Source organism: Muscardinus avellanarius, assembly GCF_963383645.1.
Source record: "Muscardinus avellanarius genome assembly, chromosome: 3".
Taxonomy (NCBI): domain Eukaryota; kingdom Metazoa; phylum Chordata; class Mammalia; order Rodentia; family Gliridae; genus Muscardinus; species Muscardinus avellanarius.
Genome location: NC_137788.1, coordinates 79,244,059 through 79,261,326, shown reverse-complemented (window position 1 = coordinate 79,261,326; position 17,268 = coordinate 79,244,059). Strand labels below are relative to the sequence as shown.

Below are 17,268 nucleotides of genomic sequence, written 5' to 3'. Positions count from 1 at the left end.
TAGCCTAGAAGAACTGTTACTGGTTTTCCAGGCTGTCACAAGATATAATCTGACAATAATGGGTTTGACAATTTTGCATGCATAAATGATGATTGCCAACTGTTTTTTTCATATTAACAATGCAAAGTCGAATTGGGTAGACAACCAAGTGCTAAAAGTAAGACCATCATCAATCTCACAAATAAAGTCAGCATTTAAGTACCTATGACATAAAATTTAGAGTCCAATTTTCAGGCTTTCACTGTGCACTGTCTTGCAGCTTCTGGATGTGACTGGAGGGAGCAGTGGGAGTTGTCATTCTCAGCATCAGCTCGTTTGACTTTTTGTATTTCACGCGAGCAGTCTAGTGGGTTGTCTCTGAGGCTGTTGGGTTTAGGGCTTCTGGCTTCAGGCAGCTGTGATGGACTTCGATAGCTAAATTGACTGGTGTTTTGTCTAGTACTCATTAGTACATTATTAACATTTGGGAAACACAAATATAGCATTATAGTTACACAAGAGTTAAACTTCACTTTAGAAGAGGAATTTAGAATATAGGCCTTATAAAGATAACCTTAGGAAAGAGAGTAGAAAACACAAAAAATTATCTTAAAAGAACCTCACTGTAAACTTTTTGAATAATTTGTAGACATAACTATCTTTAGCAATATGCAGTATTCCTTTTATAAGCTTTATCTTCCACAGACATTCTATGATGTACCCAAAGTTACTCATGTACTTTCTTTTACATCTCTCTTTCATCCCTATCTACTGGTTCCTTTCTGCCATAATTTCTTTTTGACTCTACATTTTGAAATATAATCTTTTTAAGTAAGGTAAAATACTTTTTAATGGTTTTTAACAAAATACAACTTAAATTTTTTAGTCTTAAAAATAAACATATAGAATCATATGTTAATTAGAAATTAATTCTTAACAATTTATATTTAGTAATTTATGTTTAGTTAACATTTAAAAGAATGCAATCTTAAACACTTCTGGTACATTTAGATACATTGTCTTTTTTGATGTTAAAAAGGCCAAGAATATTTTGTATTTAGCAATTTTGGTATTTTAACTTACTTTATACACAATTAAAAATTTAAAGAGACAGCTATAAAAACTTAAAAACTTAAACCATTTATATTTACTTAATTTACCCATTTTAATAGCTATTTTAGATTATCCATGAAAACCAAGATATCAAAAAAGCACACTTAGCATTTTAATTTATATTTCCTGTTAAAATACAAACAAAATGGTTATTATTATTTAAACATCTAAAAACATTAGACAGATACAATCCTGACTGGCAAGCATTGTGGAAATAAATCATATATATATATATATATATTTGTGTGTGTGTGTGTGTGTGTGTGTGTGTGTGTGTGGTGCTGGGATTCCTGGAAACCCTTCTACCTCTGGGATACACTCCCAGATCTATTTTATATATATTTTTATTTAGAAACAGGGTTTCTTAAGCCAGCAAGGCTGGCTTTGAGCCTGTGCGATCCTCCTGTCTCCAGCTCCCAAACGCGGGGATTACAAGTGTGTGCCACCACGCCCGGCATGTTAATAATTTTTAATAACATCTTTCATTTTTATCAACTTTTTTTTGGTGGTACTTGGGTTCCAGTAAACTCTTCTACCTTCGGGCTACACTCCCAGACCCATTTTATATTTTTATTTAGAAACAGGGTCTCTTAAGCCAGTGAGGCTGGCTTTGAACCAGCATGATCCTCCTGTCTCTGCCTCCCAAGCGCAGGGATTACAAGCGTATGCTACCACGCCTGGCTTTTTATCAATTTTAAATTAACTTATTTTTAATTATTTAAGTCACCTGCACTAAAAAATATTTGGATCCATTTTTGCTGTTATTGTTATTATTACTCTCTTTAGTTTATGAGTAATCACTTATTTGATTTGAGATTTGTCTGCATGCAGAAATCTCCACTTGGGTGGGCAGTTTGTGCTCCTCCTGAGCTGAACTGAGGTGACCTCAAAGCTGAAGACTAACAATGTTCCAGACAGAATTCTAATTAATCCTGTCTCCTTTCTGACAGACAATACAACACCCTTGACATGGCTTCAGAAACCTACATGCCAGGCCCAGTGTGCTTCATTGAGAACACCAAAGGGCAACTGATGGTCAACCAGGAAGCCCTGGAGATCCTATCGTCCATCACACAGCCAGTGGTGGTTGTGGCTATCATAGGCTTCTACGGCACAGGAAAATCCTATCTGATGAACAGACTCTCTGGGAAGAAAAAGGGTGAGTGTTACCAGCAAAGCTCTGCTGATGCCCTCTGTCTACCCATGTCAGCATCCAGTGGGGGATGGGGGGAGAGGAAGTGAAAGGTGGGAGAAACATTGAAAGCTAACCTTCTGTTCACAGTTATACTCTTTTCTTCACTGTGATAGGGGAAATAAGTCAACTAACTCCTCACTGCCCTAATTGTTGCTTTTAAAAATAAAGTATAACTGGACTCGTCGGTGCACACCAGCAATTCCTGTAGTTGAGAGGCTAAGACAGAAGAATCACAGGTTCGGGCCAGCCTCAGCAAGTTAGCAAGATGTTCAGTAACCTAGCTTGAACCTCTTTCAAAATCAAAAAAGAAAAGTCTGAGGGTGTATCTTGGAGTTAGAATAACCCGGGGTTCAATCTCTAGTACCCCCCAAAAAGTAAAAGTGTTCTTTTGCTAGATGGAATTAGTAATAGGGATCATTAATGTACATGTTCCTAAGCTATAAAACATTTCGTAAAATGTTCATGAAAGAATAACAAAATGCCACTGAACACTTAGGTAAAATAAAAAGTTCCACTTTGAATTGCTTATTTCAATTTTCGATGTTCTCTGTTTTTATTTAAAATTAGTTCTAATAATAGTAACATCATCTCCTGATCCATATTTACCTTGACTTTTATCTCAATTTCCAAAAATTTCTACAATTAAAACTTCACCAATCTTATCTCTCCTATGCTTCACAGGCTTCTCTCTGGGCTCCACGGTGCAGTCTCACACCAAAGGAATCTGGATGTGGTGCGTGCCTCATCCCAAGAAGCCTGACCACACCCTAGTTCTGCTTGACACCGAGGGCCTGGGAGATGTGGAGAAGGTGAGGAAGAAGGGTTCTATTTTGGATTAAGCCCCTCATCTCTGAATATCCTCTATACGATTTCTACTAAACAAGAGCTTGCACTTTGCCATAATATGCCTTTTTTATTCTTGTTTACTTGTTATAAGAACAAATTTGGCAAGAAAAGATGAACAGAATACACATAAGCCAGAATTGTAGAAGTGAATTATGCGAAATAGGGGACAAAATTGTAATTACTAAGGTGTGTAAGCTGGTCCCATTAACACTGATACATAATGGTAGTGGGAAAAGAATCTTCCTCATGAGTATTTTTTTTGCAGAGAATGTTGATTCAGGATGGAGAGTCTGAATTCTTGAGAAAATGTGTGTAATAAATAGTTCTGCTCCTACAAATTCAAGTTATGTAAAATATTACTAACCTCAGCTATAATATAAAATGCGTATGTGAGAACTTTACCTGCCTTAAAATATCACATGAATGTTTGTAAGTTATATAAAGTATAAGGTATCTAATAACTGATAAATAAATACTTATAAATATTTTTACTCATATATAAGACAATTATGCTTTATGGAGGAAATTCTTTAAGATCTTGAAATGTCTACTAATTTTGACTATATATTTTGGAATTATCTGTCAATGATGATAGAAGACCTAATGAGCTGAGAAGTTATAACCAGTTCCAATCAAAAATACTATTTAGAAATCATTCAAACTCCAAATGCTACTATTAACATAAGTTCTTGCAGCTTATAGCCCTAGATCAATCTAATTAAAGAAATACATTTTTACTATTGCTTATCTAGAAAGAACTAGGACAATGGACTATATACTTAGCCTAAATGTGTTCTGACTTCCAGAGTGACAATCAGAATGACTGCTGGATCTTTACCCTGGCGGTACTCCTGAGCAGCACCTTTGTGTATAACAGCGTTGGAACCATCAACCAGTATGCCATGGACCAGCTGCAGTATCCTTTTGCTGGTCCAGAACATCCAAAAATAAAAATAGAGGTATCTGTTCACAATACAGCAGTTTAGCTATGCAGTCTACAGAATCGAACTTAATAAAAGAAAGAATAGAAAGGAAGCATGAAAAATAACCTAAGTATAGGAGGAATATCTCATGAAACTACAAATAAATTATCTTTTGGGTCAGAACAATGCAAAATAAATCTTTAGAATATGGGCATTTACTATGAGATGAGGAACCTATGGTCTTGCCGCCTTTCCTTAACTCCTCAGCTTTGTGACAGAGCTGACCAAACAAATAAGAGCCAAATCCTCACCGGAGGAGAATGAGGTTGAGGATTCAGCCTACTTTGTGAGCTTCTTCCCAGACTTTGTGTGGACCCTCAGAGACGTGACTCTAAAGCTGGAGAGAGATGGACAGCCCCTGACAGCAGATGAGTACCTGGAGAATTCCCTGAAGCTAAAACAAGGTAAAGTGACTAATGAACGGAAAACAGAGAAGTACCAGGAATTATGTTAACATGGGAGTTTACATTCACGGTTTTCTACTTGTACACTGCAGGCTATGCCTGAGAAGTCAGTCTTGCTTAATATCTGTCTTAAAAATGCATTATTCCCTTCTTATAGCCACAAGTTTCTTTTGATTTTCTGGGGTTTTTTTTTTGTATTATTATTATTAGGTAACTTTCATCCTCCTTTTTAGGTACACATTACCAAATAATATTGAGTAGAGTAGAAGGAATATTTACTTGAAGAATTTTTAAATTGACATATTAACATTCCACTAGCTACCCTCCATCTTTTTTTTTTTTTTTTTTTACTCTAGGCACCAGTGATGAAGAAGAAAACTACAACCTGCCTCGACTCTGTATCCGAAAGTTTTTTCCAAAGAAGAAATGCTTTGTCTTTTATCCGCCCACCGAGTGGAAGAAGCTTAGTCAACTTGAAACTCTGCATGATGATGAACTGGATCCTGATTTTTTGCAACAAGTAGAAGAATTCTGTGCATACATCTTCGACTATTCCAGGGCTAAAACTCTCTCCGGAGGCATCCAGGTCAATGGACCTCGTGAGTCCCATTCCCGATTCTTCCACTCATGGAAGGGTGAAATAATATCTACCTAATTTCTATTTTGAGTGTACTGTCTATTGCAAGTATAATGTCAAATTGCAGACAGTCAAATAATACCTAATTTTTTAGCAAAATATTTGGCTAGAAAACGTTTGTAAGGGTCAAAGGAAAGCAGCTGCTCTATTCAAAATATTTTTCTCCTCACCTGGACTTGTGCTATCTAATTTGGTATCCAAGAACATAGGTGTACCTGTTTAGATGAGTGTTGTGTACATGTATGCCTCTACTATCTTGTACCTCATAAGATAAATGACTACAATGTACCAATTAAAAATTCTTAAGAAAAGGCCAGGCATGGTGGTACACACTTGTAATCCCAGCATTTGGGAGACTGAGACAGGAGAATCGTGGTTTGCAGACAGCCTCAGCTACTTAGTAAGGCCATTTGCAACTCAGTGAGACCCTGTTTCAAAATAAAGAACAAAAAGTAGGGCTGTAGGTGTATCTCAGAGAAAGAATGCCCCTAGGTTCCATCCCCAGTATCGCATATATATATATAAAAGAAAATGAAAAAATCAGATCACTTGCCCATATTTAAAAGCTTAATAGCTACATAATGGTAAGCACAGACAAAGAACATTAATTTACCTGAAAGTTCTACTGAATAACAAGTCAAACATTAAACCAAATGAAGGGCTCCATTTGATTGGGATTGTACCATGTGTTCCACAACCATTGATGGAATGCTTATCATGGACCAGGGTTCAGAGGATACATGATATAGATATCAACAAAAGAGGGCTGGGGATGATATTGCACACCTTTGATCCCAGTACTGATACAGGAGCTGATACAGGAGGATTATAGGTTCAAGGCCAACTTCCGCATTCTTAATGAAACCTTCCTATTTCAAAAACCAAAAATAAAAAAGGATTGCAAATGTAGCTCAGAGATATAATGCCCCTGGTTCAATCTCAACACACATACACACACGCGCGCGTGCACACACACACACACACACACACACACACACAAACACACACACACACACACACACACAGTGGGAGGAATGGTTTCTATCCTAATGTTCCCATGACTAACTGGACACAAGCACTGAATAAACACAGGCGTACCTTAACTACAATAGGTATTTTCAGCTTTGATGTGCACATATATCACCTGGGTATCCTGCCAAAGTAAAGGGTCTATTTCATAGGCCTGAGGTAAAACTTGAGAGAGCATGTTTGTTTCGGGCTTCCAGTGGTTCAAGCCATTGATAAAGTGAATATTTATTCATATACATCCTAATAATTATAAAGAATGGAGATACTACTTTTTTACTTTTTCTAAAATAAGTATTGTCATTTGGTCCCTATTTGTAGGTCTCAAGAGCCTGGTGGTAAGCTATGTCAATGCCATTAATAATGGGGATCTGCCCTGCATGGAGAATGCAGTCCTGGCCTTGGCCCGGGCAGAGAATATGGCTTCAGTGCAAAAGGCCATGGCCCACTATGACCAGCAGATGATCCAGAAGGTGCAGCTGCCCACAGAATCCCTCCAGGAGCTGCTGAACCTGCACACAGCCTGTGTGAGAGAGGCTGTAGAAATTTTCATCTGGAGTTCCTTCCAAGATGTAGACCATGTATTTCAAAAGCAATTAGAGGTATCTTTTCTCTCAAGTTTATAATGAATTTGGATTATAGGAGGCAATGAACTATGAGGAAATGAAATCGACATTTATTTTGAGAGAGGCAATTGTTTCTAGCTTTTAATTGTGATTTCTTTGTTGTCAATCATAATAATCATAAAACTTTATTATTATGGATTCAATTTTGATATATTTTTGTGTTACAAGCAAATAATTTTTGCTTTAATTAAATATATATAACAAATGATAATAAGAATTTCTAATTTGATAACATGCCTGCTCATCAGAATTATTTGGAAGCACACTAAACTAAACCAATGCCTTTGTTATTATGATCAGACTAATATTAGAGCATATTTATTCCATTTATGGTAGTGGCTGATCCAATTAGGACTATAACAACTTTGAGAATTGTATTATAAAGCTAATTCTTTGTTTTGAACATCTTTTCCAAAGAAAAAGGGATTCATAAGAAATCTCAAGTTTAAAATAATACAAGCAATAACAAATGCTGGTGAGAATTTGGGGAAATAGGAACACTCAAACACTGTTGGTGGGAGTGTAAATTAGTACAACCACTATGAAGATCAGTATGGAGGATCCTCAAAAGTTTAGGAATATAACCACCATATTACCTGGCTATACCATTCCTCAGTACTTTTCCAAAAGAATTAAAGTTAGAAATTCTGGAGTGATGGTGAATATCCATGTTTATTGCAGCATAATTCACAATAGCTAAGTTGTGGAACCAACCTAGATGTCCACCAACAGGTGAATGGATAAAGAAAATATGGTGTATACACACATTGGGATTCTATCAGCTATAAAAAGAACAAAATTATAACATTTGCAGGAAAATAGATAGAACTAGAGAATATTATGCTAAGTGAGATTAAAAGTCTCAGAAAGTCAAGGGTTGTATGTATTCTATCATATATGGAACTAGAAAGAAAAATAGAAAACATAAGACACTTTAAGTAATGTGGAGAAAGATCAGTAGAATAGTGGAAGGGGACTGTAGGAGAAAGCTGAGAAGGAGAAAGGGGAGGAGTGAGGATAGAAACAGTTCAAATAATACTATGGCAATAGATGGAGGTATTACTACCAATCTCACTAACATGTGCAGGGAGAAAGGATGGGGAAAAGGGGTGAGAAATGGAAGAAAATACAGAGAACTGTGAAATTTATGTTTTTTGTTTTTTTGGTGGTACTGGGGTTCCTGGAAGCCCTTCTACCTCCAGGCTACACTCTCAGACCTATTTTATATTTTTGAAACAGGGTCTCTTAAGCCAGCGTGGCTGGCTTTGAACCTGCGCGATCCTCCTTGTCTCCGCCTCCCAAGCGCGGGGATTACAAGCGTGCGCCACCACGCTCGGCTGAAATTTATGTTTGTATCACATTGGCCCTCACTGTGATGTATAATTGCAATGCACTAATAAAAGTACATAAAAAACAAAGTCAAATTTAAGAGGAAGGATAAGATTCTATTGAGTTGCCTGTAGGTATCTAAAAGACTTTCTTGACAAGCACTTCCAAAAATTCTGTGGTAGTACTAACATCTTTTCCATGTTACTCTTTTTACTTCCTCTTTGTACATTAAAGGCTCAGCTAGAAAACAGGTGGGATTATTTTTGTAACAAGAATCTGGAAGCATCTTCAGTTCATTGCTGCTCCTTACTACAGAACATTTTTGGTTCTCTAGAAGAAGAAGTGAATCAAGGGCTTTATTCTAAGCCAGGAGGGTACCTTCTCTTCATTGAAAAGACAGAAGAGCTGAAGAAAACATACCTTTGGGAGTCCAGGAAGGAAATACAGGTAACCAGAATTTATCGATTTATTCTGGGAAGTTGATGACACCCCTCCTGTAGTATCAGTGCCACCAGGTGTGATTGCACAGATTGTGGCTTCTTGCTTACATAGCCCTCATACTCTCATTCAATACACCTGTGTAGGGAGCTTGTGTAGGGAGCTCCTTGTACCAGATGTGTGGTAGGTACTCATCAAACAACAGTAAGATGAGGAAGTAAAGAATCAAAGAGTCAGCCAAGCGTGGTGCTACATGCTTGTAATCCCAGCATTTGGGAGACTGAGACTAGAGTATCGCGGTACACGGACAGCCTCAGCTACTTAGTGATGTCCTCTGCAACTTAGTGAGACCCTTTCTCAAAATGAAAATACAAAATAGGGCAGGGAGTATAGCTTGGAGGTCAAATGCTCCTAGTTCTATCCCCAGACCCCCCCACATACACACAAATTCAAAGAGTTGAAGTAATTGTTTGGGTAGTTATGCCAAAAATTTCCCATTCCAAGTACAGGACTACTACTATGCCACAATTATCTCTATTCATTTTTGTACGTATACAGAGAATGACTTAACTATTATAAAAACTTTCAAAACAATAGTATTTATAAGAGGCTCATAGTGTTCACTAAAATTGCCACAAAGTATAAGGGCAGTAAAAAAAGAGTATATTAATCTATAACATTTGAGTTATAATTGAATTTTGGGGTTGATTCTTAGGATAACCCACTATTAGAGATGATGTTACAAAAGACAGTTTGCTTAAGAAAAAAATGCTACTTTATAAGTTTAGGCTTCAAGCTAGCTTTAAGGAGAACTCCTTTAAGAGTTCAAACAATTTCATTCTTTTTTTTTCCTTTTGGGCAGGTATCACTCTGACCTTTTTTCTCCTCTGTTTTTTCTCCAACTCCATTCCTGTGATTTTCTTTCTCCATGATCTCTTCATTATTCAGAATAAGCCTGTATGCAACCACAAAATCAAAATTGGAGCCCTCCATCTAAAAGGAGATTCTCTTTTTCCCAGTATCTCTACTATCTCCTAAAAGGACAGGGAGATCTGATTAGGTTAATGTTAGATCATATTTTTATTTATTCATGATAATGATAAATCAAATTAGAAATAGAACTAATCATAAAGGTGCATTTTAAAGCCAGCAATATTTGTAAACCAAGAGAAACCGTACCTAGAAGAAAAAGATGACAGAAAGTCAAACAGGAACAAATGCTTATAGCACTTTCTATTGCTAATTCGTTTTCTCTGGATTCTAAGGCTGAGGAGGTTCTGCAGAAATACCTGAAGTCCAAGGAATCTGTGACTTATGCAATCCTGAATTCAGACCAGTCTTTCACAGAAAAGCAAAAGGAGATTGAAGGTGAGGAGGGACCCAAGACACTCTTTACTCACAAAATCTCTTAAAAACTTAACTATCTAGGTACATATGATTGTTATAACTAAACTAAGAATATCAAAGATTGTCTTGAATCCTGAAGCCATTTCTAAGAGTGGAATATGCAGTTGCTAGCGTGATGGTTAGCCCCCAAAAGCAGTAGTCCTAGAATATTGCTTCTATAAAGTAACAATGATTTTTTTTAAGGTATAGAAGAAAGGTAATGCTGAAAACCCTCGTGCACTTTTCTTCTTCTATCTTCTCCTCAGGGGAACGTGTGAAAGCTGAATCTGCACAGGCTGAGGCAAAAATGTTAGAGGAAAAGAGGAAGAACCATGAGCAGTTGATGGATCAAAAAGAAAAGAGTCATCAGGAATATATTAAACAGTTGGCTGAGAAGATGTTGCAGGATTTCACCCAGTTAATGATGGAGCGAGAGAGGATTATAATTCTCAAACTTCAGGTACTCCATTGGATCATTTCAGTTTTGTCTTCCATATTCTAAGTTTAAGGTTACATATTACAACATAGTTGGCTCTTTATTCCCTTGCAACTTCTACCTCAGCTATGCTTGGTTACTAAAGGCTACCTATTTGCAGGGTGAAATTCAAGGGACTCCTTTTTGTTATATGTCAATAATAAACAGTAACTATTTGCTGCCTGACACCATAAATGCATTATCTTCATTTTGTAAATAAATACTCAACTAATGCCATGGGAGCCATAATTTCAAAAATGGTAAATTACTTTCCTTGGTTATATCTCAAGGAAATTTATCTGGCCTATCTTTTATACTGAATGGAATCAATAATTTTTTTATTTAGCCATATTTGCTATAAAATTATTTTCATAAGTATACTACTTAGTAGGAAGATTCCTAATACTACCCACTCAAGCACATTGGCTAAGTGCTAAGGCTTCTTGAAACTCTAAAATATGCTCCAAGTCTACCTTGAATTGGCAGTCAGCTCAAGTAGTGCCTGATGGGCCACAGTATTCTCTTATCTCAAATTATTTTTCTTACTACTCTCACTAAAATTTTGGAAGCATCTACAGAATTATATGCACCAGTATTTTCTTTGTTTCTGACCATCATCTAGAAATCTTTCTACTGGATCTCAACCATTATTCTAAGTAAACATAAATATAAGTAAAAATATAAAAACCACTATATAGAGGGTGACATTTGAAGCCAAACAAAAACTGTGACAATTTATGCAGAATGATTATGTTCTATGTGGGAACACAGTTATGTATTTCATTAATGTTATGTTCCTTGCAGGTACAGGGATGAGGTTCTATGTGTGATGTCACAGATATCACAAATGGAATAGTAGGGCAACAATATAAGAACAAAATCATTCTGAAACTTGAGAAAAAATCATAGAAAATGTAATAGCAAATATAAGACACTCAAAACAAACTGGCATAATTTAATATAAGAGAGGGAAAGGAATTTTAAAAGTTCAAAAGTTCTTGAGAAATTATTGGAATAGGAACAAGATTGTCAATTAGGGAACAAATTTACTGATTTCATTTTGCCCTAAATTTCGGTATTCTTTTTCTCTCTTAGGAACAGGAAAGACTAATTAAGGAGGGAATCATAAATGAAAGCAGAAACCTCAAGAAAGAAATTCAGGGTATGGAGATGAGAAACAGAGAAAAAGGTACTACCACCCATATAATATCATTATTACCAAGAACCAAAAAAATAGCTTTCCTCTCTCACCTCCTTTTACCAGAGCACAAATTCAGTAATTTTATTTATTTATTTTTATTTTTTATTTTTTGGTGGTAGTGGGGTTCCTGGAAAACCCTTCTACCCTTGGGCTACACTCCCAGACCTATATATATATATATATATATATATATATATATATATATATATATATATATATATGAATTTTTATTTGGAAATAGGGTCTCTTAAGCCAGCAAGGTTAGCTTCAAACCTGCGCAATCCTCTTGTCTCCGTCTCCCAAGCATGGGGATTACAAGTGTGTGCCACCACGCCCAGCCAAATTCAGTAATTTTAGAACATCAGATAATTTCTGCTAAACTAAATTTAATATTCTTAAAATTTTATATTCTTGCATACTTGTTAAACCATCAAGTTTATAAAGATAATTTTTTTGTGTGTGGTACTGGGGGTAGAACCCAGGGGGTTTTCTACATCTGGGCTATACTCCCAGACCTATTTTTTACATTTTATTTGGAAACAGGGTCTCACTAAGTTGCTGAGAGCCTCACTAATTAGCTGAAGCTGGCTTCGAACCTGTACGATCCTCCTGTCTCAGCTTCCCAAGCGTGGAGATTACAAGCATGCGCCACCACACCCGGCCTATAAAGATAAAATTTTAAGCGAGAAGAAAATGTGCTATTGATTTAATGACTATAGTACTAATGGTTAATATAAACTTATCTGAACTTTTTATAAAATGTATATTTTATATTTTAAATGCAATTTTAAATTGTTTAACTAAGATACTTTTTTATATGGGAAGATGTCAGGTAGGCTCTGTTTTTCTTTGTTGTCTATATCATACTCCAGCCATTCTCAATCCCATGCAGTGTTATTCAAGAATACCAAAAAGCTATATTAATGAAAATGGAATGATACTTGAACAAAAACAGACACAGAGACATGGAACAGAAGAGAAGACTCAGAAACATGAGAAGGAGGGAGGAGGGAGGGGACGGGGTGGGAATGGGTAAGGGCTAAATGAGTGAGATGTGCATATATGTCTCTATCATCTTGTACTCCATTAAGATGTATGACTACAATATACCGATTAAAAATTTTAAAAAGTGCCAGGTATGGTGGCACACGCTTGTAATCCCAGAATTCTGGAGGTGAAGACCAGAAGAACATGGTTTGAGGACAGCCTCAGCTAATTAAGGCCCTTCACAACTCAGTGAGACCCTATTTCAAAAATAAAAAAGACTAAATAATAGGGCTGGGGGTGTAATCCAGAGGTACAATGCCCCTGTGTTACCTTTGGTACTGCAAAAAAAAAAAAATTAAAAAAGAAGACTCAGAAACTTCTGCACACTTAAAACCAATTGATTTTTTACAAAGGAACAAAAAACATACTCTGGAAAAATATAGTCTCTTCAACAAATGGTGTTGGTAAAACTGGTTAACCATATGCAGAAAAATATAAATAAACCCCACTTTCTCACTCCTCTGCATAATAGTTAATTCAAAATGGATCAAGGGCTTCAAAATTAGACTAAAGACCTCACAGCTCCCTGAAGAGGGCATAGGTCCAACACTGCAACACATAGGTGCAGGTAAAAACTTTCTCAACAAGACTCCAAAGGCACAAGAAACTAAAAGGTAGATTAATATGTGGTATTGGATTAAACTGAAGAACTTCTCTACAGCAAAGGAAACTATCAAGAACCTCGACCAAGAACCAAAAGAATGGGAGAAAATTTTTGCCAACTATTTCTCCGATAGAGGACTAAGATCTATAATATACAGAGAACTCAAGAAACTCAGCACTAAGAAAACAAATAACCAATCAAGAATATGCAAGTGAACTAAATTAGACACGTTATGAAAAAAGAAATTCAAATGGCCAATAAATGTATGAAAAAATATTCAACATTATTAGCAATCAGAGAGATGCAAATCAAAACTACCCTGAGAGTTCACCTAACTCCAACTAGAATGGCAATCATTCAAACACAAACAAATTCTGGCAAGAATGTGGCGAAGTAGGAACTGTAATATATTGTTGGTAGGGTTGCAAATTAGTGCAACCACTCTGGAAAACAGTATGGAGGATTGTCAGAAGAATGGGAACAAACCTACCATACGATCCAGCAATACCACTTCTGGGTATCTACCCAAAATAACGGAACCCAAACTACCAAACTAATGCATGCACATCTATGTTCATAGACACACAATTCACACTTGCCAAACCATGGAACTAGCCAAGGTGTCCATTGACAGATGAATAGATTACAAAACCAAGGGATATGTACACAATGGAATTTTACTCAGCCATAAAGAAGAACAGAATTATGTCATTTTCAGGGAAACGGATGAAACTGGAGAACAGATGCTAAGTGAGATTATTCAGTCACAAAGTAAGAAATTGAATTGTCTCCCTAATATGTAGAAGCTAGAGAGAAAAAGGGTCATAGAAAGAACTCTAGATAAGGAAGGAGAAACCATAGATGAGCAAATAAGGGGACCTAAATGGGAATGATGGGAAGGGAAAAGAGGAAAATTCCCTAATGTACATGATGTACATTCACAAACATATCAAAGTCAATCACTAAGCCAAACATGAGAAGGAGGGAGGGAGGAAGGAATGGGGTGGGAATTGGGAAGGGCAAAATGAGTGATGTGTGCATGTATGCCTCTACCATCTTGTACTCCATTAAGATGAATGACTACAATGCATCAATAAAAAATGTTCAAAAAGAATGTTGTTTTTGTTGTCATCATTGTTTTGTACTTTGGGATATAAATGGAGTGCTATGAATATGAGGTAAACCAAATGGGAATGCCTTTGGGCACAGTTCAGCATCAGTCCTGCCCTGTGATGAACGATCATGGGCTGGATGCATTTAAAAGAAAATCCTCAAATGACACCAATGTTGAGGACAATTAGGTGTCATCAGGGTGGAGGCTATGTATGTCCACAACTGAGTAGAGGCTGCATGATGCTCAAGCAATAATGGGGTTCCTGACTATTGGCCTCTAAGTGTTCACATCTGTACAGTAGTGTTTAAGTAAGTAGTCAAGACTTGGCCTTCTCCATCCACAGAAGACTTTTGGTTAATTAATATAGCTTTTCTCAGCCTGTTCTATGTGGAGTCATTAAACCTGATGAGAAAAACTAAGATGCACGCAAGATCATAAGCCATTCACAAGTAAGACATAGCATAGACAGCACAGTATTATGGCCTTTCCAAAGGAAAATTAAGTAGCAACGTAACAAGTGAGGACAGAAGTAGGAAGTAATGTGGTAAAGCTTCATAAATTGTCTCTGCCATTTCCCTCCTCAGTGGAACTTGGAAAAGCTGAATGTGCACAGGCTACAGAGAAAATGGTGGAGGAAATGCAAAAGATACAACAGCACATAATGGAACAGACAGAAGACAGTCATCGAGAATATGTGAAGCAGTGGGCTCAGAAGATGGAAAGAGGAGAGACTCCTAAATGTCAGGTATTCAGTTCCACATCTTGTTCAACTAGACTATGATAAATAAGAGAAAAAGAGTGTGATCCTCAGGAAAAGCCCAGAAACTCTACTACAGTTTTCATTTCCTTCACGTGAAAACCCACACTTAATTCCTCTTCAGACACCTTTATTTTTTCAGCAACATTTACATTTCACAAACTTCCTACCATGTTTAATTTAAATGTTTTACCAATATCATCTTATCTGCGCCTAATGATCACTCTATCTGTGTTAGTAATTACACTAGTAATTAGTATTAGTAATCCCATTTTTCAGAAAAAGAAATTAAGTAAAGGGTAGAATTAATATCTAGCCCAGTAACACAATCAGTAAAAATTAGATTTGGAATTTAAACCTAGGTATTATGGCTCCAAACACAATAAATAGATCTGTCTACCTTTTAAATCTTTCCTTTCTAGAGTCTTCAGTATCTTCAATTAATATCTCTGTCTTTAAATCCTTTTCTCTGTTTCTTCCCTTTCTCCCCCAGCCTGTGGATTTTCATTTACATTTTTATTATAAGCCTGGAACATACAAATATATAAAAGATACCATAAAAATTGTTTATGGAGCTGGTATATAGTTCAGTGGCAAAGTACTTGCCTTACAAGTGCAACACCCTAGGTTTTATCCCCATTACCAAAAAGAAAAGACAAAAAAATAAATAAACCAGCTGAGAACAAGAAACAAAAATAGTTTGCCTCACATATGAAACAAATGTACAATATTTTCATTCTGCAGAAAACATACAATCATCGAAAAATTAATACAACTGAATTTATATTCAGAAATCATGCTCCATTGCTGTTGAATACTTCCAGTGTCTCAAATGAGGCAAGAGAGTTATTATTACATTTTCCCATTTAGCTGCTCTTGAGGTTACAGGACTGTGCACAGGTGTTACACAGCTCACCCACAGTGACACAGGTACAGTGGGGATGCTTTCCTCCTGTGAAGCGATGCTCGACTCTGCCCAGATGGGCAGGCCTTTGTGTGAGCACCTTTGGATAAGACAGTTCCTCCCCTTTGAGCTTCAGGACTGCTTCACTGACAGCACAAAGTAACCCCACTTGGGTAGAAGGCTGGAAACAGTGTAGAAACAGGAGAATGCTGCCTAGCACAAGGTTAGAAGAGAGCAGAGGCAAAGTGGTTTGATGGAGTCTGTCTCTTAGTGTCATGAAACATCCCACTCGTTGGAATGGAAATGATCCAAGTAGAGCTGAGCCTCACTCGAATATGGGACTCGGTTAGGTGTGGTCATGACCTCAAACATCCTTAGCACTGGTTTCCTTCCCTGTCAGCCTTCTGCCCTAAATATAAATATAAATTATATAATGCATTATATAATTATATGTAATTTTAATATATTATACTAATATATAAATATATACAGCCAGGTGTGGTGGCGCATGCTTGTAATCCCCGCGCTTGGGAGGCAGAGACAGGAGGATCGCGCAGGTTCGAAGCCAGCCGCGCGCGCTGGTTTAGGAGACCCTGTTTCGAAATTTAAAAAATGTAAAAATAGGTCTGGGAGTGTAGCCTGGAGGTAGAAGGGCTTCCAGGAACCCCAGCACCACCAAATATAAAAAATAAAAAAATAAAAAATAAATATATACATATGTATGTGCATGTATGTATATATATGTATTCACTTCAGTAAAGTTAATGCCAGAACCCATGTTTTCTCTGGGCACTATAAAAATATGTCCTGTTCTATTTTGAGAGAGAGCTCCATTAACTGACTTACTGTTTCTTATTCATTATTTCACAGTGATTTCTCCATTCCAGTCTGGCTTCTACACCTTTCAATTCTCTGTCACTTCAAAGTCACTAATTAATCCCATTTTGCTCCTTTCTCAGCAAGGCTTGTCCTGACTACTGTGTTAGTTACCTTTAAATGCTATAACAAAATACACTGGGTGTCTTAAAAGTAGAATTAATGGCTTTAAAAATACACACGCATTTGACACTTTCTGAAAGGTGAGGACTCCACGATGAAGGTCTCATCAGACTTAGTGTCTGGTGAGGACTCGCTTCTTGGTTTGTAGACTGTTGCCTTCTTACTGCCCCTTCATGTGGTGGAAAGAAAACCAGCTCAGGTCTCT

General features: G+C 36.8%; 1 protein-coding gene across 1 annotated transcript in view; it reads left to right on the top strand.

Moving 5' to 3' along the window:
- LOC308260143 (uncharacterized protein) overlaps nt 1-16,227 on the top strand; it is a gene marked incomplete at both ends in the record, with an annotated part of 59,412 nt that extends 43,185 nt beyond the window's left edge. The window contains 13 exons of the mRNA XM_080691464.1: nt 1,879-1,937; nt 2,043-2,251; nt 2,969-3,096; nt 3,940-4,049; nt 4,324-4,520; nt 4,877-5,119; nt 6,505-6,785; nt 8,373-8,585; nt 9,842-9,944; nt 10,229-10,422; nt 11,533-11,626; nt 14,988-15,143; nt 16,031-16,227. Coding sequence (XP_080547590.1) covers nt 1,879-1,937; nt 2,043-2,251; nt 2,969-3,096; nt 3,940-4,049; nt 4,324-4,520; nt 4,877-5,119; nt 6,505-6,785; nt 8,373-8,585; nt 9,842-9,944; nt 10,229-10,422; nt 11,533-11,626; nt 14,988-15,143; nt 16,031-16,227 — 2,184 coding nt within the window. The remainder of the gene's footprint in view (nt 1-1,878; nt 1,938-2,042; nt 2,252-2,968; nt 3,097-3,939; nt 4,050-4,323; nt 4,521-4,876; nt 5,120-6,504; nt 6,786-8,372; nt 8,586-9,841; nt 9,945-10,228; nt 10,423-11,532; nt 11,627-14,987; nt 15,144-16,030) is intronic.
- Nucleotides 16,228-17,268: the final 1,041 nt, after the last annotated feature.